Source organism: Eschrichtius robustus, chromosome 14, assembly GCF_028021215.1.
Source record: "Eschrichtius robustus isolate mEscRob2 chromosome 14, mEscRob2.pri, whole genome shotgun sequence".
Lineage (NCBI taxonomy): Eukaryota > Metazoa > Chordata > Mammalia > Artiodactyla > Eschrichtiidae > Eschrichtius > Eschrichtius robustus.
The window spans coordinates 12,019,241-12,043,096 of record NC_090837.1 but is presented as its reverse complement, the minus strand read 5'-3'; the positions used below and the strand labels follow the sequence as shown (position 1 = coordinate 12,043,096).

The 23,856-nt window shown below is 47.9% G+C and overlaps 1 protein-coding gene across 1 annotated transcript in view; it reads right to left on the bottom strand.

Annotated features, from left to right (window-relative positions):
• Positions 1-23,856, bottom strand: part of KSR2 (kinase suppressor of ras 2) — a 391,791-nt gene that overhangs the window by 77,636 nt on the left and 290,299 nt on the right. The window contains exons 7-9 of the mRNA XM_068563176.1: positions 21,915-21,998; positions 3,700-3,765; positions 668-794 (exon numbers count right to left, since the gene is read on the bottom strand). Of these exons, the coding sequence (XP_068419277.1) occupies positions 668-794; positions 3,700-3,765; positions 21,915-21,998 (277 nt within the window). The remainder of the gene's footprint in view (positions 1-667; positions 795-3,699; positions 3,766-21,914; positions 21,999-23,856) is intronic.

Genomic DNA, 23,856 nt, shown 5'->3' with positions numbered 1-23,856 from the left:
GTCCCTGGGATCGCTTTGGTGCCATCCAACCAACAGACCAAACAAAGGACATGGAAATCACACTGGAAATTTCCAGGCCACGTTGGAAAGAAAGAGGCACAGAGAAAGAAGCCCGCTGCTGACCACCATCTGAGGACCAGCCAGAAGCCAATCAGGCTAGCTAGGGCTCAGAACCTGTGGTCCCCACACAGATCCATCTACCCAGTCTCCAGCAGGAGTTCAGAAGTAGACTCTTGTCCCTTGGTAGTTGGATTCAACAGATGTGTGAGAAAGCACACAACCATCTGCAAAGCTCATCCTGGCAGAGGATGCAACATCTCACAGAGGAAAGAGGGCGGAGTCTGCACCACTAAGGACCCCCTCTCAGGCTCTCCTCCCATCCCTACTGTGCCCCCGTCAACACGCTCATTCATTCTCATTGCCAGGTGCCCTCTCTCTAAATTAGGTAGATTTCTGGCACACTCACTCTGCACTGATGGCTGGATGCCCCCCAGACTTTTCTAGACACAAACCACACAGAATGAGGAGAGCCTAGGTGGGCTGGGAAGTAAGGGCAATGCTCCCAGATCAATCTGCCAAGTCCTGTTCAAGAACCTTCCTCCCTCCCGCCCCTTGTCTGGCAGCGGCAGCCCCAGCACGCCCCTTCCCAACAGAACTCCAGTCTCACCTTGTTGATTTTGTTGGTTTTAGGGAGCGTCTGGCTGATGTGCAGGTCCGAATACCGGGGTGGCTTTCGTAGAGGGTTGTTGATGTCACACGGAACGGACTCTGTCCGGACTAACCTTGCTGGATCCGTAGGGGTAAAAACAGCGATTTGGGAATTTAAGTACCACTTTTGCTCTGTACTGTCACGTCAGGAGAGCAGAGCTCTGACTCCACCTCAAAGGCCCACCCCCCAGACTGGAAGGGAATTCCCTAAAAATGATAATCATTGTGTTGCGTCACGATACTGGGACACTTTTCCCACTATCTGTGTTCTCTGTGGTTTCTAAAATGTTTGTGTTGTCAACATATGGCTTTTGATGATTAAAAATTATTACAATGAAACTGAAGCTATCAGAGCTTTTTTCTCCAATACCATAATTATTTCACATTGGCGTTCATTTCAGAATTGAACCTCCTTTGAAAGACAAGAGGCTCCTGATTTCTCAGGGGCTGTCATCAGTCGACAAGCTCATTGTGGCCACCTGTCTCTCCCGCATCTAAGCTTGTGTGTTAGGATCATCTTGGGTCACCTGTGGGATTTCTCAGGCCCGAGCAGCCTGTAGCATGTCAAAACACATTTGTGCTAAACAAGGTCACCATGGATCCCTGAAGGAAAGTCTCCGCTTCCCAGCTTCCCCTTTGTATCACCCCTAAAGGCACAAAGCTGGGCACACAGGCGATGCTAAATAAATGTGTCCTGATCCAAACCACATCACCCAAGCCCCTCTCCCTGTTACCCCTCTGTTACTTACTATTTACAGGGACCACCGGGAGGGGCAGAGCAAGAAGCTTGCATTCAAATGTGATGTCTGGTAATGTTACTTGTTAGCTGTTTTTTTATTGTGGGGCTGGGGGTGTTCGTGGAAAAGTTAAAGCTTTGGACTGACCCAGGGGTTTAATTTCTCTCTTAAGCCTGGGCTGCCATCACCATGGAAACCAACTATATTTTCAACTTCCTACCAAAGGGGGGTGGGTAGAACAAGAAGCTGGTGGACCTCTGGAAAGTTCCATTTGCTTCGTGTGTACAGGCACCTGCCACCTTTGAGTAAAGGGGGCATGGTCCTGAAGGTGGGTGGGAGGGAGCCCTTCTTCCGATGTCAGTGTCTGACAGTGGGTCGCCTCCCAGCAGGCTGGTCCTGGTCTCCATGTGGGGGTCGGGCTCCAGCAGAGACCACAGTGGAGGGGAGTCCGGTGGGAGGCGATTTCCTCGACAAAGCTGACCCAAGACGAGGGCTCAGGAGTGGTGAGAATTCAGGTTTAAAATAGCCTCACGGCGTGTATACAGTTGTTCAAGGAACAGATGGTTCTTAATTAAGGATATGAGGTGGGAAGGGGCAAGAGAAAGGAGCTGAAGACTTTTCCTTCTCTTGCCATTTTCTCTCCTCGTGGAGAAAAGCGATGCAGAGATCATCGAAAACCGATGGCCCATTGGCTCTGGAAGACATGCCAGCACTTTTTGGCAGCAATCTACCTCCTTCTTTAAGTTTCCCTTGGGTTCATGCAAGACCAGGGTAGAGTCCCCTGAGCCTACACTGACCCGAGGCCGGCAGGGCTGGGTGGGGGTGGAGGAGGAGGGGGAGGACGAGCGAGCTGTGTTCCCCGAAGTTGGCACTAGGCCTCCATCCAACCTATAGATGGGGGGTGGCAGGGAGGGGGCCAGCAAGAATTCTAACAATTTTAATAAGTTGTTAACATTTAAACATAAGTATACGGCACATAAAACTACTTGGGCTTTTCTTTGAAACATGAGGAACGGTACAATGCAGGTCCACACTGCTGGAGTGGCCATCCTCTCTAGATGGTGCCTGGCTCTCTCTCCTCTTTGCAGGGCCCCGCCTGGCCAGCGGCTCTCATTTAGGGTACGTGGCAGGCATCTGAGTTTGCAACTTCTCCCCTAGAGCAGTGCTTCTTTAAAGTGTAGATAAGTTGCCAGTAGAAGCTGTTTAAAATGCATGATCTGGAGTGAGGCCAGAAGCTGTGCATTTCTAACAAGCTCCCGGGCGATTCCCGCGTTGCTGCTGGCCCACGCACCACGGCTGGAAGGGCAAGCGTCTGGCCTAGTGGAGTCCAGCAGAACTTTCTGCAATGGTGAATGTGTTCTGTGTCTGTACTATTCAATATGGCAGCCACAGGTGGCTATGGAGCCCTTGAAGTGTGGCTGGTGTGACAGAGTACTTACATTTTTATTTTTATTTCATTGTAATACATGTAAATTTAAATAGTCAGATATGGCTGGTAGCTACTGTGTTGAACAGCACAGGCCTACAGAATCCTCCGGTGGGCGAAGTGCAGTGTTGATAAGGGAGTCTGGGAATAACTACCCCACAGGCCAAGAACTGGGGGAACTCTTTTGAAAGCTAGACTGCGAGGCCTCCAACTGAATCCCTAGCAGACAGGGAAAAGCCTTTCCTTCTCACTAAACTGGTCTTGCTCTTGCCTGGTGGAAGGCTGGTAGTGCCTTCCCAGAGGTAGCGGCTGGCTCCCTGCCTAGACAGGTTGGCCCAGACACTCCCAGGGCCCCAGGTGATGGAACACGGATGGCCCAAACCAACAGGCCCGAGCAAGACCCCTCCCTATGCCTACTTCTGCAGGGCCAGTTGACTGAGTCCGAAGAGCACATAATGGAAAAACACTCAGCTAGCGCTCTTTTCAAGTGGGAAGGGAAAGGAATGGGATTGGGGGAAAGAGAGGAGAGTAAAAATTAGGAGAGAGGACAAGAATGAGAGAAAAAGACTTAGGGAGGGGTAGATGAATCTGGGGGCTAAAGTATCAGAGAGACCAGAATGGGAACAAAGAATAGGGAGAACAGGCATGGGAGGTGGATTAAGGAGACAGATGTCAGGAGGAAGGGTGTCAGAGGGAAAGAAACAAGACAGGCAAGGATCAAGGGTCAAGGGGTATCCAGAGGCGAGCTGGATAGGACAGCTATCTCAGAAGGCCTGCAGGAGTCCCCCCCAACCCAACCCCAGGGCAGTAAGTGTTAAATACTTACCTCCTCGGTGGATGATCAGGAGATGACAGGGTGGGGCTTCTTTGGTGCATTTGTTGTGGCACTTTAACCTGAGAGAGAGAAAGAGCGAGAAGGATGGATAGATGGATGGATGTTTAGATGGATTGGTGGATGGATGGATGGGTGGGTGGATGGGTAGATGGATGGGTGGGTGGATGTATGGTTGGGTAGATGGATGGGTGGATGGGACACACCAATGGTTCAGAAAGCTCTGGGTGCTGTGGATACCAAGACATGAGACGAGATAGGGCAGCTACTGCAAAGGCATACCCTTGGAACCTAGGAACTTAACTCTGGAGAGAGTTTGCTGCCATCCCACACTCACGGGTCAGTCCTGGATCGTCCAAGAGTTGGTAGCAACTGTTTCACCAACAGTGCCCACTTGGACTTCATGCTTTGAAAGACATTGTTATCTATCAGTCTATATTTATCATCATCATCATCATTCAACCCTAATAATCATCACCTGCTTACTTGAAGACTCATTTGCCAGGCATTGCACTAAACATTCTATAGATGCTATGTCATTAGATCTTTATAACACCGTTATGAAATAGGTATTATTATTCTTCCCATTTTACAGATGGAAAAACTGAGATTAACTGACTTGTCCTGGCAGAAACCCTGGGTCAGTGGCGCCAGAGGTGGCATCATTTTTTCTTAAAGGCTCATGCTATAGGAGACAGCCAACCAAGGCTTCCAATTAGGATGAGATCAGTAACAGGTATTAAGTTTTAGAGGTATTAAGTTTAAGAGTTTAGAGTCAAAATGTCTTCCTCTGAGACAAATCCAAGATGTCACCTTGCTGTTCCCCATACCGTCGTCAGACTTCAAAAGGGTACTATGACCTTGCTCTATCCTTTTCTTTTGGAACTTTACATCTGTAGGGTGGATACACACTGCAGTGGACGCTGTCAATGCTCCACGCATATCCTTTTGGATTCCCTTACTATCTCTGTGTGCACTACCTTAACTTCCAATGGCCAACATCTTTGCCAGAAGGCTACCCTCAGCCTGCTTAGAGGTTTATTATCAAAGTACTCTACACAGAGAAGTGGGACCTTTAGATTTGTCCTCCACTCTCTTCCCCTCTAGGGATTTGACAGATATCTTTAATGGAATGGTTTGGATGCCCAGACATGGACTTGACATTGACTCAGTTAGTCTAGTTCAGTGGTTCTCAAAGTGGAGTCTCCAGACTAGCAGCAGCAGCACCAGGTGAGAACTTTCCAGAAATGCAACTTCCAGGGCTCCAGCCCAGATGTGATGAATCAAAGACTCTGGAGCTGAGATGTAGTAGCCTGCGTTACCAAGCCCTCCAGGTGAGTCTGACGGTAGGTGCTGAGGCATGAGAACCACTGGTCTAGTTGATGGGTTTGGAATGTCTGTGCACATTTCCCCAATTTTCCTTGTGTTCAGTCTTTTATGGCCCTAACAGGGCACTGAATTCCTCTATGATATGGAAAACTTAGATCTGGGGCTCCCAGGGGTGCAGGGGGGAAGCCAGGAGGGATGTGGGCAGCATGAAACAATCGCACAGTGAGAACATTAGTCCATCTCAATTCTCCTTCACTCTGACTGCATCAGGGGGGTTTCTTGTGCTAAGACGTCTTTACGTCTCTCTGTCATGTGCTAACCCCAGTCCCAGATTTGGACAGGCAACGGTATTCACAGGGAATTTAATAAATTTATTTTTCCGTTCGGATGTCTATTTTTTTCTGGTCACCTTATTTTAATGGCAAGTGATGCTGATTCTCCATTCATGATTATAAGATACATTTTCACCTTTAAATAAATTTGCTTTAAGTGAAAAAGGCTACAAATGGTAAATGAATAAATGTAGGGCTGCTACATGAATAGAACAAAACCAAGACAGGGTGGTGAGTGAATGGCTGAGTTAGGCTGGGAAAAGTTGGCTGAGACAATGTGGAATCTTCAAAAAGAGGTGACAGCTCTTGGCACCCGGAAGTCTAAGAGGGCTGGAAACATTAGGAGGTACCCTTGGTCACAAATGTCATGAAGACCACGTGACTCTGAAAAAAACAAGAGCTAACACTTATGCAGTGCTTACAATGTACCAGGCAATGCTCTCAGTGTTTTACACAATTTATTTAATCCTTGTAACAACCCTAAAAAGTAGGAACTTTTGTTATCCCCATTTTACAGAATGAGAAACTGAGGCTCAGCAAATTTGGATAACTTGCCCAAGGTCGACTAGTCAGTAAGAGGTCCCAAGTCCAGCTCTAGCTCTGTTAGATGCCTCCAAAGCCTCCATTCTTCTTGCTTTACACCTTGGGGGTGGAGGTGAGTAAAGGGGAAGGTTCCTGTGGTCTATAAGCAGCTGAGTCAAAATGTCCCTTTTTCTGAGCCCGTCACCTTGCTCTTCCCCCTACAGTTGCCTGACTTCACAAGGCAATAAAAATCCCACGTTACTGCAAACTGGCTTTGTCTTTTTCTTTTCTAAGGCCCCCAGACTCAGACCTATAGAGAAGGGAAGACCTGCTGAGTGTGAAATTAGCCTTTAATTCATTCTACATACACTTAAACTGGGTCTACTGGACCCCAGGTCCTGGGGACACAATGGTCACCCAGATGAAGCCCCTATGTTTATGGGGAGGGTTAATAAACACATAAACAAGTATCAGATAATCGCCCGTGTGGTTAGATGGTGAACAAAATAATACAGGGAAATGGGATGGAGAGTGACAGCAGTGGGAGGGGGAAGGGCTCCAGTGGCACAAAGGTTGGGGGGCAAAATCAAGCCTCGTGGGTTCACGGCTCAGAAGTTAAAGGTTGATGAGGCTGAAGTGAAGAGAACCAGAGTGAAGGGAAGACTTGAGGAAGGGGAGGTGGGCGGGACCCCGGGGCCCCAGCAAGGAGTCTGTATTTGATTCTACAAACACCGGGAAGCCTCTGGAGGCTTTGGACGACTGTGACTCGGTCAGATGGACATTTGGGAAGCCCTGGTTGGGGAGACTGCTGACACCAAGTGATAGTTGAACCAAGAAGTGTCTGCACTCTTTCCTGTTTGAACTAGCTCAATTCCGCCAAGAAGCTTCCAGAAAGAGATTGTTCCTTTCTGCCAGCCCCACCTAGGAGTCTCCTTGAACAATCCCAGCTGGAAGCTGACGAGCAGATGTGAAGCAGCCCGTTCCCTACCGTGGGCAGCACCGCAGAGCGAGGGCAAGCAGCTGAACGTCACCTTTGGACCACATCCGTATCAGGACGAGGCAGCCGAGACCACCAGTGACCTCAGCCGCCTCCTGCCTCCCCCTGGTGTTTGCCTCTCTGTCTCTCACCGTCAGGGAGCAGCCCTCCTCCACCTCTGGCTGAAGGGTGGGAGATGGAACTCTCATCCTTCCAGCCAGGGCTTCAGAGGGCAGCGCCAGGACCTGGAGCACAGCCACTGCCCTTGCAGACACCCCAAGAGAGCGCTCTCCGATGCCCAGACACAAACTTTGCACAGAGGTTCACGTGTCTAGAACTAGAGCTAGAGCCCACACATCCAGGACCCGCTGATCCAGCCAGCAGGATTAGCTTAGAGCTGCAGTCACCCAGACCCTGGAGGGGAGGCGGTACAGGGACTGAGGCCAGACTTGTGCATGTCCCACTTACAAAGAATCATTTTTCCAGCAGGAAACACGCATGATTCCACCCAAATTAGACTTTTCCTTTTCACTGCCCATGAAAGAAAAGAGCTACTAGCACGCAATTTATCAGTAAACCACCTGCTTCAGAATCAGATTCCCAAGACATACCCTCTCGGGTTCTGACTCAGGAAGTGCTGGGAATGTGAGTTTTCAGCAAGCGCACGCCACAGCTCAAGGACCACAGTAGAAGAGGGATACATTCTACTTCCCGGGTGAGAGGTGTCTGGATGCCTAAATCTTCCAGAAGGCAGGGTCCTTCCCCCTCCACACCCCCACCAAAAAATAAATAAATAAATAAAAGAAAGTGGTGTCAGGATAATATACAGAACAAATCTGAGTTCAAAGCCTGACACCACTTCCTGGCTGTGACAAGCTGGGTACGTCGCTGACCCGCTCTGAGCCTCAGTTTCCTCATCTGTAAAGTGGGGACAACCTAAATGTCCATCGACAGACGAATGGATAAAGAAGATGTGGCACATATATACAATGGAATATCACTCAGACATAAAAAAGTAACGAAATTGAGTTATTTGTAGTGAGGTGGATGCACCTAGAGTCTGTCATACAGAGTGAAGTAAGTCACAAAGAGAAAAACAAATACCGTATGCTAACACATATAATATATGGAATCTAGAAAAATGGTACTGATGAACCTAGTGGTAGGGCAGGAATAAAGATGTAGACGTTGAGAATGGACTTGAGGTCACGGGGGGGGAAGGGGAGGCTGGGACGTAGTGACAGAGTGGCATTGACATACATACACCACCAAACGTAAAATGGATGGCTGGTGGGAAGCAGCTGCATAGCACAGGGAGATCAGCTCGGTGCTTTGTGACGACCTAGAGGGGTGGGATAGGGAGGGTGGGAGGGAGACACAAGAGGGAGGGGATATGGGGATATATGTGTGCATATAGCTGATTCACTTTGTTGTATGGCAGAAACTAACACAACATTGTGAAGCGATTACATTCCAATAAAGAGGTATAAAAAAAAAAAGTGGGGACGATCATAGCATCTGTCTCATAGGGTGGCAGAGGAGATTAATGATACGACAGAAGTAAGGTGCCCACGACAAGCACTTGAAGTTGCAGGTACTCTCGTTTTTATTGTGGGAGTTGTCGCTTTTACTGCTAGTTTATGCAGTGTTCCACAAGCCCCTAAGACCCTCTGCTGGAGGACTTTCTCTGGCTGGGAATGTGGGCTGGTTGGACTGCCTGGAGCCCTGAAAGAACTCCAGGTGGGAGCTGGTTGATGGACCGCCCAGTATCCTCTCCCTTGGGGTGTGTCGACGTGGGGCTGGACCCCAGGTGCCCAGAGCCGTCACCCGCTCTTCCAGGACCCAGGACAGGCTGCCTTTCTTCCCCTCCCTGCCTCGCTCGCCTACTCCCCTGCTGGTGTAGCCTGGGATCACTTCTCCAAGAAACCATGTGCCCTCAAATCCTCGTCTCAAGGTCTGGAGAAACAGGGGAGCCCAACTAAGACACCACGATTATTAAGGGAGGTTCAGTAACACCGACGTGGTCTGTCCCAAAGTTCTCACACCAAAACCAAGTCCTCTGCGCCGTCCCTCGTGTGTCCCCTGAGCCCACAGTCCTGAAGGAGTTTGGTCCTCCGTGTGCTCCGTTCCACAAGGAGGAAGAGGGAGGGGTGGGGAGGACGCGGCTGACCACCCTGGACAAACCTCCATAGGAGCTGCATGGATGCCTAAATCTTCCATAAGGCAGGACCAGAGGAGCACCATGAGTTAGGCGGGTGGCTCTGATCAACTCCAGGCACCAGGGAAAGGTCGTCTGTGGTTCCAGAAGTGGTGAAAAGCCTGGGCTTCGGAATCCAGCCAACCTGAGCTTGAATCTACCGTTTCCAGACTAAGGGGGCATCCATCTGCCTTGTTAAGTTCCAGGTTCCTCATCTGCAAAACTGCCATGAGGATCCAGTGAGAAAACGCCTAAGTGGTGCCCACCTGGGCAGCAAATAAGTCAGTGTCTCTGCAGGCAGGGCTAAGGCACACTTGAGGGCACACAGGGAATGCCATGCGAGCCTCAGCTTGGAAACTTGGAAAGGATTTATTTAAAACTTTCATGGAAAAGAGTTTATTTTTTTCAACTTCAAAGGGTAACAGGATAAGCTTCAGTTATCAAGAAAAGTTGCTTACGTGGGATATCTCATTCTCCAAAGGAGCTGCTGGCCGAATGAGACATCCTCTCGGTCTGAAAATTAAATATGTGAATTTATCTTGGGGGCAGGATCTGGGTCTTCGTCATCTTTGCAGCAACCTTCCCTACCCCGCCTTCAGTGCCTGGTCTGGTGGCTGGTGCATGATACATGCTGAACAGATATTGGAGAGGTGGAGGGAGAGAGGAGGAGAGAAAGAAAAAGGAAGGCAAGCCCAGCAGCAGGGAAAGCCCATCAAATGCTCCTCGTGTGGGGCCCTTCATAGTCTCCATCAATTTTTAAAAATGATTTCTATTTCTTATAAATTGTATCCCTTGCAGAGTGTGAAGTGCAAACACGTCCCCTACAGCATTCCCTTCATTCTGCCCTCCTTCCTCCCCGACGGGGAGGTGGGGGACAGGGGTCTGACCACAGGCAAACTGGACTTCCATGGGTCTTGCCCGGGAACCATGGGGACAAACGGCCCCTTTTATGAGCAGCTCTGCCATTTCATTAATGGATTCATCCTGGCCCTCCAGCAGCCCCATGGAGCAGACGCAAGCCTGGAGACCAGAGTGGGGCTGGAATCAAGAAGGGCGGCCTTCCTGGAGGAGGGGTCCCCAAGACTCTTGCTGGTGAACACAGTCATGTTCATTTCAAATGGTTCAGTGGGGGATTCTAACCAGTTTATGAAAAGTTTGCTCCAAGCAGCCCAAATCCCTGATCATTTCTCTCATCTCACACCAGCTCACGTTGCAACCCACCTGAGAAGGCACCGCCTTTCCTTCTGGAGTGCAAATGGGACGTTTTAAAAACCTGGCCCCCGATATCCAATTGAGGAAACGTTAAGCAAACACCAATCTGGGGCCAGGCGCTCTTACATAACCCTGGACAACTCTGAAGAACAATCCCGTGAGCAACGGATAATGCTACACCCGTGCCCATTTTAAAGTCAAATAGACTGAGGCTCAGGAAGCAGCCCAATCATACAGAGAGTAAATGGCAGAGTCAGGATAACCATTCGTTCATGCACGCAAAAAACATCATCGCCTTCCTCCTCATGTCAGGTGCTGTGAGAGGCACTGGGGGTGTATAATAAAATAAGACAAGAATTCTTTCTTTAACCATCTTTCTTAGAATCATATAGAAAGGAGTTTACTACCTAGATGGGTATATAAAGCCACCTCTTGTCCTTTCAAACATGAACATCTTTCTAATCATCCCATCACCTCAAAATTGCCTCCTAATAGGAACATACATATCGATAATTACCTTAAATGTAAATGGATTAAATGCTCCAACCAAAAGACATAGACTGGCTGAATGGCTACAAAAACAAGACCTGTACATATGCTGACTACAAGAGACCCACTTGAGACCTAGGGACATATACAGACTGAAAGTGAGGGGATAGAAAAAGATATTCCATGCAAATGGAAATCAAAAGAAAGCTGGAGTAGCAATTCTCATATCAGACAAAATAGACTTTAAAACAAAGACTATTACAAGAGACAAAGAAGGACACTACATAATGATGAAGGGATCGATCCAAGAAGAAGATATGACAATTGTAAATATTTATGCACCCAACATAGGAGCACCTCAATACACAAGGCAAATACTAACAGCCATAAAAGGGGAAATCGACAGTAACACAATCATAGTAGGGGACTTTAACACCCCAATTTCACCAATGGACAGATCATCCAAAATGAAAAAAATAAGGAAACAAAAGCTTTAAATGATACATTAAACAAGATGGACTTAATTGATATTTATAGGACATTCCATCCAAAAACAACAGAATACACTTTCTTCTCAAGTGGTCATGGAACGTTCTCCAGGATAGATCATATCTTGGGTCACAAATCAAGCCTTGGTAAATTTAAGAAAATTGAAATCGTATCAAGTATCTTTTCCGACCACAACGCTATGAGACTAGATATCAATTACAGGAAAAAAATCTGTAAAAAATACAAACACATGGAGGCTAAACAATACACTACTTAATAACCAAGAGATCACTGAAGAAATCAAAGAGGAAATCAAAAAATACCTAGAAACAAATGACAATGAAAACACGACAATCCAAAACCTATGGGATGCAGCAAAAGGAGTTCTAAGAGGGAAGTTTATAGCAATATAATCCTACCTTAAGAAACAAGAAACATCTCAAATAAACAACCTAACCTTACACCTAAAGCAATTAGAGAAAGAAGAACAAAAAAACCCCAAAGTTAGCAGAAGGAAAAAAATCATAAAGATCAGATCAGAAATAAATGAAAAAGAAATGAAGGAAACAATAGCAAAGATCAATAGAACTAAAAGCTGGTTCTTTGAGAAGATAAACAAAATTGATAAACCATTAGCCAGAATCATAAAGAAAAAAAGGGAGAAGACTCAAATCAACAGAATTAGAAATGATAAAGGAGAAGTAACAACTGACACTGCAGAAATACAAAGGATCAAGAAAGATTACTACGGGCTTCCCTCGTGGCGCAGTGGTTGAGAATCTGCCTGCTAATGCAGGGGACACGGGTTCGAGCCCTGGTCTGGGAGGATCCCACGTGCCGCGGAGCAACTGGGCCCGTGAGCCACAGCTACTGAGCCTGCGCGTCTGGAGCCTGTGCTCCGCAACAGGAGAGGCCGCGACAGTGAAGGGGCCCGCGCACCGCGATGATGAGTGGCCCCCGCTGGCCGCAACTGGAGAAGGCCCTCGCACAGAAACGAAGACCCGACACAGCCAAAAATAAATATAAAAATAAATAAATAAATAAATAAGACCTGGTGCAACCAAATTAATAAATAAAAATATTAAAAAAAAAAAAAAAGAAAGATTACTACAAACAACTGTATGCCACTAAAATGGACAACCTGGAAGAAATGGACAAATTCATAGAAAAGCACAACCTTCCGAGACTGAACCAGGAAGAAACAGAAAATATAAACAGGACAATCACAAGCACTGAAATTGAAACTGTGATTAAAAATCTTCCAACAAACAAAAGCCCACGACCAGATGGCTTCAGAGGCGAATTCTATCAAACATTTAGAGAAGAGCTAACACCTATCCTTCTCAAACTCTTCCAAAATATAGCAGAGGGAGGAACACTCCCAAACTCATTCTACGAGGCCACCATCACCCTGATACCAAAACCAGACAAAGATGTCACAAAGAAAGAAAACTACAGGCCAATATCACTGATGAACATAGATGCAAAAATCCTCAACAAAATACTAGCAAACAGAATCCAAGAGCAGATTAAAAGGATCATACACCATGATCAAGTGGGGTTTTTCCCAGGAATGCAAGGATACTTCAATATACGCAAATCAATCAATGTGATACACTATATTAACAAATTGAAAAATAAAAATCATACCAAAAAAATTGCCTCCTAGAAATGATCCCATTTGGATTGGAACCAGGTTTCCAGAGTCTTGGGTTGGGAAGAACCACTTTCCCTCCAGAGGCTTCTTTTGAAATCTATTCCACCAACTAGTATTTCCTGAGTACTTGCTATGTGCCAGGCATGGTGCTCGCCCTGGATGTATAAACAGTGAACAAAGCAGACACAGCCCTACCCTCAATTAGTTTAAAGTCTGGTCGGAGAGACACGCAGGTAAATAGACAAGCACAATGTAGTATGTTATATGGAATGATCGTGAAGGGCGGGGCATGGCACTTGGAACTGAGGGGAGTCAGGGAGGGCTTCCTGGAGAAAGTGATAACTGAGCTGAGCCTGGGGAGCTAGCAGGGTCGTGCAAGGAAGATCTAGGCTGAAGCACTAGGGTGCAAAGAAGCCTCAGTGGGTGGGCACGTCTCCTGCTGATGGCTCAGAGAAGCTGGAGCTCCAGGCATAAGGAGGGAAGTGGTGAGAGGGGAGGAAGGAGAGGTAAACAAGGATAGTGCAGGGTCTCCTCGGGAGACTGGATTTTATCCTGAGAGCCAGGGGGAACTAAGGAAGGGTTTTAAACAGGGAGGTGAAGGCTGGATAAGCATCTTGGAAAGACCCCCCTCTGGCAGCAGATACAATCACAGGGCAGCAAGTTCCCCTCTCAGGTTATCCTTCCCGCTCCCTGCCTCTGCGTGCCTTTTCCCACATCACTGCGTTAAGTGCTCCTTAAGCCTTCTTGCAAAATCACTAAACAAAATCATTACCCCCTTCGCAGTGGGCTTGTCTGAATGAGTACCCCAACCAAGCAGTTTTGATGCTCCTGGGGTCTCTCATTTGAGCCCGTGCTTCTAGAAATGTCTCCATATGCTCTCAGTGAAGGATCTCAAAAAACACCCCTTCCCTCACTGCCGACAGCTCAGTGGGGTTGAGCTCTTTAGCCCACAACTGGGTTAGAAAGAAAAAGGCAACAGCAGAAATGAGCAAGGGAGATGGGGAGTATTAACATAGAAATAAGACTGAACGCTCCAGCAACATAATGAAAAATAATCAGGAAAACCCCGGCACTGGTCTCTCCACAAGAGGATACTGTAAGGAAGCCGTAGATTACCTGTTGGTGATGCCTTCCCCGACCCCCTCAGCTTCCCCGAGAGAGGAGAGCATGACCACAGGGTCCGCTGGGTTCCCAGCACCTGGGGGTGTTCATCACAGAGATCCATTTGTCATCTTTCAATTCAAGAAGGGATGATGCGAGAGGGTAGCAGGCGGGGGAGGAAAAGACTGACAGCTCTGGTCCAGGGTCAGGTTGAGATCAGATGCTCATCTTCTGTTCTGCTTGTCTGGCTCAAGGAGAAGCAGAGTGGGGGCTGGCAACTGTGTGGCCGGTCCTTTGCCCATGTAAAGTGGTTAAGGCTCTGGGACCTTGAATCAGAGGGATCAGTGGGTTTGAGGAGTGGATCCACCCGCAGTGAGACTTTGGGCCAACTGTTTACTCCTGAAGGCCTCTGTTTTCTCATCTGTAAAATGGGGATAATAATAGACCCTACCCTCCCTGGTTGTTGTAAGAATTAAATGAGCTTGTGCGTGTAAAGTACGTAGCAAAATGTCTGGCACTCAGTCAGGCCTCAATACCTGGGGTCAGCATCATCATCATCCTCATATCCAATCCCCACCTCAGCCTCAAGAGAATTATAATCCTCCCTCACATACCACTGTAACTGGACCCAACTATAATAGGTGAAAACGCATATAAGGGACCATTCATTCCCATGACGATTATTGCCCAAACTGAAGTGTTTCTATTAATGGAAAAATAAGTTCGGGCTTCAAGCTGGTGATCTCTGAGATGCATGCTCATAATTATATCCTGCCAATATCCTGCCCGTTGTACAAATTCCCGAAGCCTCCGGGAACTTCGCGGCAGCTGCAACACCTGCTCATCATTTCCCCCGTTTTTTCAAGAGCTGGGAAAATTAGGGCACCCAGTGGCTCAAACCAACCATGGCTTACTTCACGCTTTTATCTCCTTGTCACCTGTGGCTGAAGTCATTTTGCAAACACAGGAAAATTTCAGATAAAACATTGTATTTTAACGTAAGGACACGGGCTAGAAGGACATGCAGGGCAAGAAGGGAACCAAAGAGTATGTGAAATCCAAGTGAAAAGATCCAGTGACAGAGCAAAACCAGATAAAGAAGTGCATGGAAATTAGCAAAGTGACTGCGTACGTGAGAAGAATTAAGTGCAAGCGTGTCTAGCCAGGCTACTGCGGGCAGGAGGAGAGGGGACCTGTGGAAAGTGCATTAAAACACCACTGGAATAAATTGGAAATCTCGTGCTAGTTTCCAAACATCACTCTTTACCTTTCTAAGGGAATGATGATGGGTCTCACACCTACAGACGTGGGCAGGGACCTTAACTGGAGCATGTGAAATGTTTCTACTAGCATAGACCTGCCTCGACCAACCTGGGTCACCTGGGACACGGGACTTCCAGTGCACAACCCAGTCCCAAGCAAACCAAGCTGTTCGATCACTCTATTGAATAGTTTAGTAATGACACTCTAATGGTGGCACTCAAAAACTGAATAATGGATACACAGTCCCATTGGTTGGGAGTGAAGGATTTATGATATAAAACAGTGGTTCTCCTCCAAGGGCAATTTTGCCTGCCACCCCAGGGGACATTTGGCAATGTCTGGAGACATTTTTGATTGTCACAACTGAGGATGGAGTTGGGGGGGGGGTGTGTGGAAACAATGGTGCTAAACATCCTCAATGTACAGGACAGCCCTCACCACAAAGAATTACCTAGCTCAGAATGCCAATAGTGCCAAGGTTGAGAAACCCTGATATAAACCCTGTAACATGTCTCCCAAGAAGTTGGCTGGTTCTGAAAATCCCCAAAGAAAAATGGAGAACAAGAACTATGGAAAAGTAGGAAATGGGCTAACTTTTCCATAACCTTGACCTTGCTTAAGCCCATGGAGGTGATTTGGTGAGTCTGTTTCTTTCCATACTTTGTGTTAATAGAGAATCCACTTCTGCAATGAAATAAGTGCTGAACAACTTAAAGATTCTGATTTGAAGGAATCCCCAAATCATTAAGGTGACTCACATGTCTTATCACATCAAATGCACATACTAGCCTCATTTTACATCAGAGAGGTTTAGAAACTCTCCCAGAGTCACACAGCTAGGAAGCGGCAGAGCCAGGACCTGCTCCCTCTAGCTCCAGCGTCTGGATCTTGCTGTTGCTTTACTGTCCTAAGCTGAGTTCCCTAGAAGCAGATCCTGAGACGGGTAATCTGGCAGGTGGTTTATGGAGGGAGTTCTCCAGGATGTTCCTCAGCAGGATAGGAACTGGGGGAGAAGCTAAGCAAGGATGTGGCTGCAGGTGACTATAGTCTCAGCCTGTTCCCGCAGGGGCCTCTGCAGTGTGAACTGTACCATAGGGTCTGTCTGCCTTGAGGCGAGGAAGCTGGCCTTTTGCACACTTGCACCAGTTAGGCCCTGGCTCTGAGCCACCCGGGGGAGGAGCTGCAGTCACCCAAGGGCGAGCCTCCAGAGAAGGTCTCAGGTATGAGCCGTCGGCAGCAGCGCCCCTAAATGAGGTCACTGGGACTCTGAGTAGGACATCAAGACACACGTGGGTGAGCTAGGGCTGTGCTCGGCAGCCACTAATTTTATCACCTTATCTTCAAAACACAGGAGGGAGTACTCTGCGGTCCTAGAGGAAAATGAGTCTGAAACATCTGCAAGGTATTCTGATACCCGAACCCTTCCCGTCTCAGGCCCTGAGAGCAGGTGACTCAGAGAACATCAGACTCCTGGCTTCTGCCCTTCACTCCACCACCCAGAGGAAAGGCCATCCTGACACCACATTCTCCTCCCCCCGCCAGGCCTCATCCTGGCTGGCAAGCTGGTCCAGCGTGACGAGAGCTCCAGAGCCCAAGACTGCTTTCCCCGGACTGCGGCCGGATGCGCGGTGAGCGGTGCCCCCCTGCAGCCTGGAGGCACAGCAGTAAGGCCGGTGACACAGCGGTAAGGCCGGAGGCACAGCGGTAAGGCCGGCGGCACAGTGGTAAGGCCGGTGGCACAGCGGTAAGGCCGGTGCCGCGGCTGCACAGCAGAGCCAGTCTCCTCTCAAGCCCGGGCCCCGCCTGCAAAACATGCTCAAACTCTTCTCAGCCCTGATCCAAGCCTCTGCCCATGCTATTTCCTCAGCCCAGAACACTCATGCTTATGTGCAAACAGGAATTATCTGAGAGTTTGGTTAAAAATGCAGATTTCTAGGCCCTATCCGTAGAGTCTGGGCCAGAGTCTGGGCTACTTCTCCATTGGTGGGTTTGGATGTCCCCTCCCTTCTACTCTCCAGCCTGTGCGGGGAAAAAAAAAAAAAAAAAAACCCACCTTGGTTCAAACTCTTATTTTCTAGAACACAAGCCACCCAAATCACCGCTGACGCCAGTTTTCCTGCCAGAGATGCAGATAGAGGTGGAGAGGTTTCCAAGGAACCAGACCTAGGCTCTGCAGAAAGGTCCTTCTGTAGAAGGACTCTGAGAAGGAGGAAGGAGGCAGATAAGGCATGACTGAACCAGGGAAATGCATCAGCGTCTTACTGCAAAAGCAAACTTCAGCCAGCTGAATCCACAGTTATCAGACAGTATGTGGATTGTGCTGACATCCGACCACTTAGAACTAAACTCCATTCCGTGCTCATGAACCTATTAGATGAAAATGCCTCATTTTAGATAACTGCAAATTGCTTTCTGAGCATAATTTCCTATTAGTTCATTAATCTCTCTATTCAGAATGCCGACGAGACAGCTGATGATAATTCTGGAGGAAGTGGGCATTGAACCAAAGCAGGAGGCAAAGGGTTAGATATTTGGAAGTATCCTGGTTTCCGGGGTGGAGGGGTACCCCAAAATTAATTCATAACGTTAATTACAGTATTAGCTTTCATTTATTAAGCTCTTATAATGGGTCAGGTACCAGGCTAAGCATTTTCCCTTATTTATCTCAGTTGTTTTTTTTTAAAACAATCTAGTAAGGTAGATATTATTTTCTTCTTTCTATAGAGGAAGAAATTGAGCCTCAGAAGTGATTACACAGTTAGTGGCAGAGTCAGGATTCAAATAGAGGTGCGTGTGTCTGACCTACAGCCTGGGTTCCTAATCATACCTTGTCATTTTGACTCAGCACACAAATATCTACTGGATGAATTTACTGGAGAAACCAGGATGAGCAAGACTCATGTCTATAGAGTGAGGCCAAGGGATGTTAACAGCAGAAGAGACTGAAAAATAATCAGCAGAGATGGACCGACCTTCAAAAAAAAGAAATGTCAGCTTGGAAAATAAAATTGGATTTTGCCAAACTCCTGCTTTTATATAGAGCGGTGGTTCTCAAACTGTGGTCCCAAGACCAGCAGCAACAGTATCACCTGGGAACTTGTTGGAGATGCAAATTCTGGGGACCCACCTCAGACCCGCTGAATTGGAGACTCCGGGGCATAGGTCCAGGAAGCTATGTTTTAATCAACCTTCCAGGGGATTTTGATACACACTCAAGTTTCGAGACCCATAATCTAGAAAAATAAAATCAGCTCCACGAGGGAATTTGGAGCTCACGAGAGTAGCGCTTCTCAAACTTAACGTGCACAAGAATCACCAGGACAACCTTAAAATGCAGATTCGGATGCGGCAGGTCTGGGGTGGGGCCTGAGAGTCTGCATTTCTGATCAGCTCCCAGGCGATGCTGATGCTGCAGGACCAGGGGCCACACTTGGAGTAGCAACGGGTCTAAGCCAGGGAGTTTCTGGCAATAACACAACCAGAATTGCTCTAGGTTTAAAAAAAGGGGGGGGGGGGCGGGCGGGAAAGAACCATTGCCTTTGGGATAGGTTCAAACCCAAGCCTCTGGAAATGCTTTAGGAAAACAGGAAATGACCCACATCACATATCACATTTTTCCCAAAGTTCCCACTCAGGTATAAGACCTTCTCTGAGCACTTTAATTAAAATTGCAGCCCCTCCCCTGACTCTTCCTGTCTCCCTCCTCTGCTGTGCTCTTCTCCTCAGCACTTCAGCATCATCTGAACAGATGACCTATTTTACTAATTTACTTTGTTTACTGTCTGGCCTTCCCCATCTCCATCTCTCACCAGCATGTAAGTTCCATGAGGGCAGGGATTTTGTCTGTTTCATTCACTGTTATTTCCCCTGTGCCTAGAACAGTGCCCAGTGCATAGTACGTGCTCAATAAACATTAGTCAAGTAAATGAACACACATTTCTGCCCATTTTTTCTAAGAAGCTCCCTCCCCATTCTCGGCGCTGCCCTCTGGAATTTCACCTGTTGCTGCTCTCATGCATGTACTTCAGTTTCACCAAAATTCATTTCTCTATAGGTGTGTCTTCCCCTAAACTTGACAATGGGGTCTGTCTGTTACCCTCTTCTGTCCTTCATCCAACCCTTCCACTCAAAATTCTGCCAACCTTTGAAAACACATATAAACAGCCATCCATCCTCACTATAATTAATGCAAAAACCACAGAATTTCATTCATGCAAACTTCAGCTGGTGGTATCAGTAATGCATGCTCCTAATTACATACTAGAGAGAGCGCTAAACTCCACTGCCATCACACAAGTACAACGTCAAAGTTCCTGAAGCAACCCAGAACTCTGTAGCTGTTACAGACTCTGCTTTCACCTTTCGTGCAGTTTTTCTAAGGGCTGAGGCAAATTGGAAAGATCAGTTGTTCCTTCCAACCACGGCTTGGTTTGAATCCTGCCTCTTAGAGTTCCAGGAGCTATATCTGCACAAGGTGGAGTGAGGAGGACTTTTGATAAAACATTGTCATCTGGGGCAAGGACATTTCACCTGTTCCTTCCAACCGCCCTGTGGCAGGAGGTGCTAATACCACACCCACTTTGCAGGTAAGGAAACTGAGCCCTGGGATGACAGTCCCTTGCTCAAGGTCACACAGGGAGTCTGGCAATGCAGGTGGGACTCCAGCTCAGTTCTGGCTGCTTTAAAGCCTCTGCTTCTGGCACCCACCTCTCTCCCCCAGGTCCCCGTCCCTCCCACAACCCTTGGCAGGGTCTGAGCCTCTGCTCATTACTTCTAGAACAGAGACAGCATGAGTGGAGGCTATCTCATACTTCTGCCTCTAGCGCTGAAAATTAAAGTGGCTCAGGAAGTGTTCAGCCTTGCCGACTCCTGGCTGCATCCCTGTCGCCTAATTACCTGACTTCAAAGTCTCCACTCGGCAGGTGTGAAGATGTGAAAGCTGCCATTTCCCCTCAGAACATGGAGTGACTACACACTGATAAGACAGGCCCCAGAGCAGCTAGTGTACCGGGGAAATCAGACAGAACTTTGAGTTGGACCCGAGGGCTTGGCTTAGTGTGTCTCGAAGTCAGAAAGACCAGGGGCTGCCATCCTGGGTACTCACCTGAGAGTTGGGTCTATAAAGGACCAAGGTGGGGATGTGGGCCTCCAAACACTAATGCTTGGTAGTTACTGACCCCATCTCCTTCCCTTGTGCCATGGAGCTTAAGGCTCCTTAGGGGCTGGAACTCATTAATCCTCCCCACAACTCCAGGAGGGAAGGGCACTCAGCCTTACCTTATGACTGAGACATCCAGGCTGGGGGAAGAGTAAGAACTCCTTCATGGGGCAAGGATGTGGGGAGGCCTGAAGGAACCCAAATGAGTTCGCAGCCTGGACTGGATAAGGAAGAGGAAGTCTAGAGGAGAAAGAAGGGTTCCTACTTTTCAACTTAGTGGCTCCTGTAAGGCGATCAGATGCACACTCATTTGTAACCCTTAGATACAGTTGAATGTTATTGACTATTTTACAGTAATTGGACCAAAGCGGGTATTTAATACAAGTTTACAGAAGGAAAGAGGAAGGCTAGACAGAAAGGCATTTGTGACCTTTGACAGAGGACAAAACCCTAAGCCTGGCACTGGGCTATGTCCTTTGGTGCTGATTTATTCAACGCTCACTGTCACATTGGGCAGGTGTGATGATTATTCCTTTCATGCAGATGAAAATACTAGCAACAGAAATGTGGGGCGACTCGCCCAATGTCATTGAGCTAGACAGTGGCGGGACCAGGATGTAAACCCATCTCAGTCTGACTCCAGGGCCCACGCTGGGCACTGCAGTCTCTCCTACGTCCCTATCTGTTGCCAGCCACGACCCGGGATGGGTGCGTGGAAGCAGGGGAAGGCAGGGGCTTGTATGGTCTGGTCTTCTAACCAGAACTCAAGACCGACATGATGCCACAGGAAGGACAGGAGTTCAGGGGTCAGGGTTCAAGTTCTGACTGCCACTTCTTAGCTGTGTGACCTCAGGCTTATCCTTACTAGGAGTCAGCTTTCACATCTGTAAAATGGGAAGAATCAGAACCCCCCCCCCCCCAAAGAGAGGCACCACAAGAAGAAAAAATAAAGGGTAAAAGGCCTTTTTGCAAACTCTAACTCAGGGATCAGCAAACCATGGCTGAGTGGCCAAAGCCAGCCATGGCATATTTTTGTACAAAAGGCTTTACTGGAATAAATAAATTTGTCACACTTATTTGTTTATATATTATCTATGGCTGCTTTTGAGCAACACAGCAGAGCTGAGTGGTTGTAACAGGGACCCATTGGCCCACAAAGCCTAAAATATTTACTATCTGGTCGACTAGAGAAAAAGTTTGCCAACCCCTGATTTCAGATGCTATGAAAATATAAGTTCCCACTGTGCCTCTGCAGACAGCACTATGCGTTTCAGCATCGCCCTCAGCTCTGGTTCTTATTCATAAGCTCTCTCCTTGACCCTTTACCCATGTGTAGAGGTTGATTTAAGACCTATTTCTGAAAAAACAGAGAAGCAGCTCTCCTGAGAGCCAAGAAACCAAAATCCCATAAGCTATTTCAGAGCCCAGGATGGCTCCTGCCGACATCAGGCACCATGAAAAGGTGCTTCCAGGAACAGCCACTTACTTGCAGTTTTTACACTTGAGGCCAAAAAGCATCCCCTTCCCACAGACTGTGCATGTCTGAGACATCCAGTACTTCGTGGAAAACCTGCGGGAAAGAGACAGAAAGTGTTCAAGGCCAAGGTGATGGTGACTGACCTATCTCTAGAAGGATGACCACGACGGGATAAGAACATGGACCCTGAATTCCAGCCCCACTTCTTCAGAGATAGGTGACTTAATCGAGTTGCTTAAACTTCAGTCTCTTTATCTGTAAAGTGGGAATGATAACAGTATTGACCTCATAGGTTGTTCAGAGGATTAAACAAGGTCATGCACAGTGCAAGGGCTTTACATAGTGCCTTGTAAACAGAGAGAGCTCACTGAATTGGGCTGTGACTGTATTGTTACCCAAACATTCATAACAGTCATTCGGTCGTTCAACAAACATTGCCTGCCTGGAGGCCTACTGTGTGCCAAGTTCAGATCGGAGACAGATGGATAGGGCTAGAACTGCCCTCAGAGAACCACAAAGCAAGGTGGGGCCCCCCGAGGGTCTATTCCCCTAGTTACATTGCCTGGGGAGCTTCAAGAAGGGGTGATCCCCCAAAAGTGGAGACTGCAAACGTTAGAAGCAGAGAAGAGGGCCCTAAAGGGAAAGCCTTTTTGGACCATCAGCCCACCTCGCTCCCCAGCCACCACCACTTGCTGCAAACATAAGGCAGTGTAGAGGTTTCTGATATACAGCTAGGAACCAGTGGGAACAGAGACGCATTTGATTAACTTCTGGGGCCCCCTGCTGCCGCCAGGGTGCTTTCCTCTACAAGAGATACCAGGCAGCAGCAGGGCTGGCCCCAAGAAAAGTATTGAAGGTTGCCAGGTCAGAGTTAATTTTCATTTTCAATTTTTGTCACCTTCCGCAGGAGTTGTAGCTAATCTCCACTGCCTCACAGTGTCAAAATGAAAATTGGAAGCGATTACGTAACTTGGTGCTTAAGAATTTTGAGGGCCAGCCTGCATCCCTCTGCTGTACCATCTTGCCTGATTTAGGTCAGTCACTCTTCCAACAGAATGATCTGCAGCCCAAAGCCTCCATAACTAAGCAAATAGCAATATTCTGAAGAGACACTCTTGTGGCCAAGAAAACTCCCTTTCCAGTTTTGGACTGGGGGTTGGTTAAGTCCCTTTCTGCCCCTTTAGCAGGACGAGCAAGTGTGGCAGGATCTATTCTGCAGGATTTGTCAGCTCTGGGGAATGGCAAACGGACTCATGTTTCATCCACCAGCCAGCAGCGTGGGGATCGAGAGTATGTGTGGCAGGTGGGAGTTCCTTCTCCTTTCCAGCCCTCTCCCATCCCTGGGATCAGCAATCCCTCTTCCAAGCTGTGGCTGAGGTGACTCTGAGGACAGCGGATGGTATGGGATTTTAATTTCATTTTTTCACCAAGGCTGGGATGAGTCTAGGTCTTTCCATCCTGGCATGGAGCCCAGGGAGAAACACAGGGTGAGACTGGAGAGTAACAAGGCATCCCAAGTGCCAGCTCCTCTAAGAAGATGTTCCTGATGCCCAAGATCATCAGATCATTTTCCTCCTCTCGGCATCAGCATTTGAATCTGAGGTACCACCAGGTCTAACATTAGGGTGCTAGTGTCTGGTGTCAGCATTTGAATCTGAGGTACCACCAGGTCTAACATTAGGGTGCTAGTGTCTGGTGTCGTGGCTGAGCCATGGGTGTGGTGAATTGGGTGGAGCCAATCCAGGGGTGTGGCCAATGCAGGGGTGGAGCTGAGCTAGGGGTGAAGCCAATCCAGGGGTGGAGCTGAGCCAGGGAGCAGCCTGTAAGCAAACAAAAAAAGGCCCTTCTTTTTGATGCCTTTCTCTCTGCATCTCACCGCCTGACCACTGACGTGTCTATCGTGTATTTCTCACGGCTTCCTCCACCGTTTTCTCATTTGAGTCTTAACAAC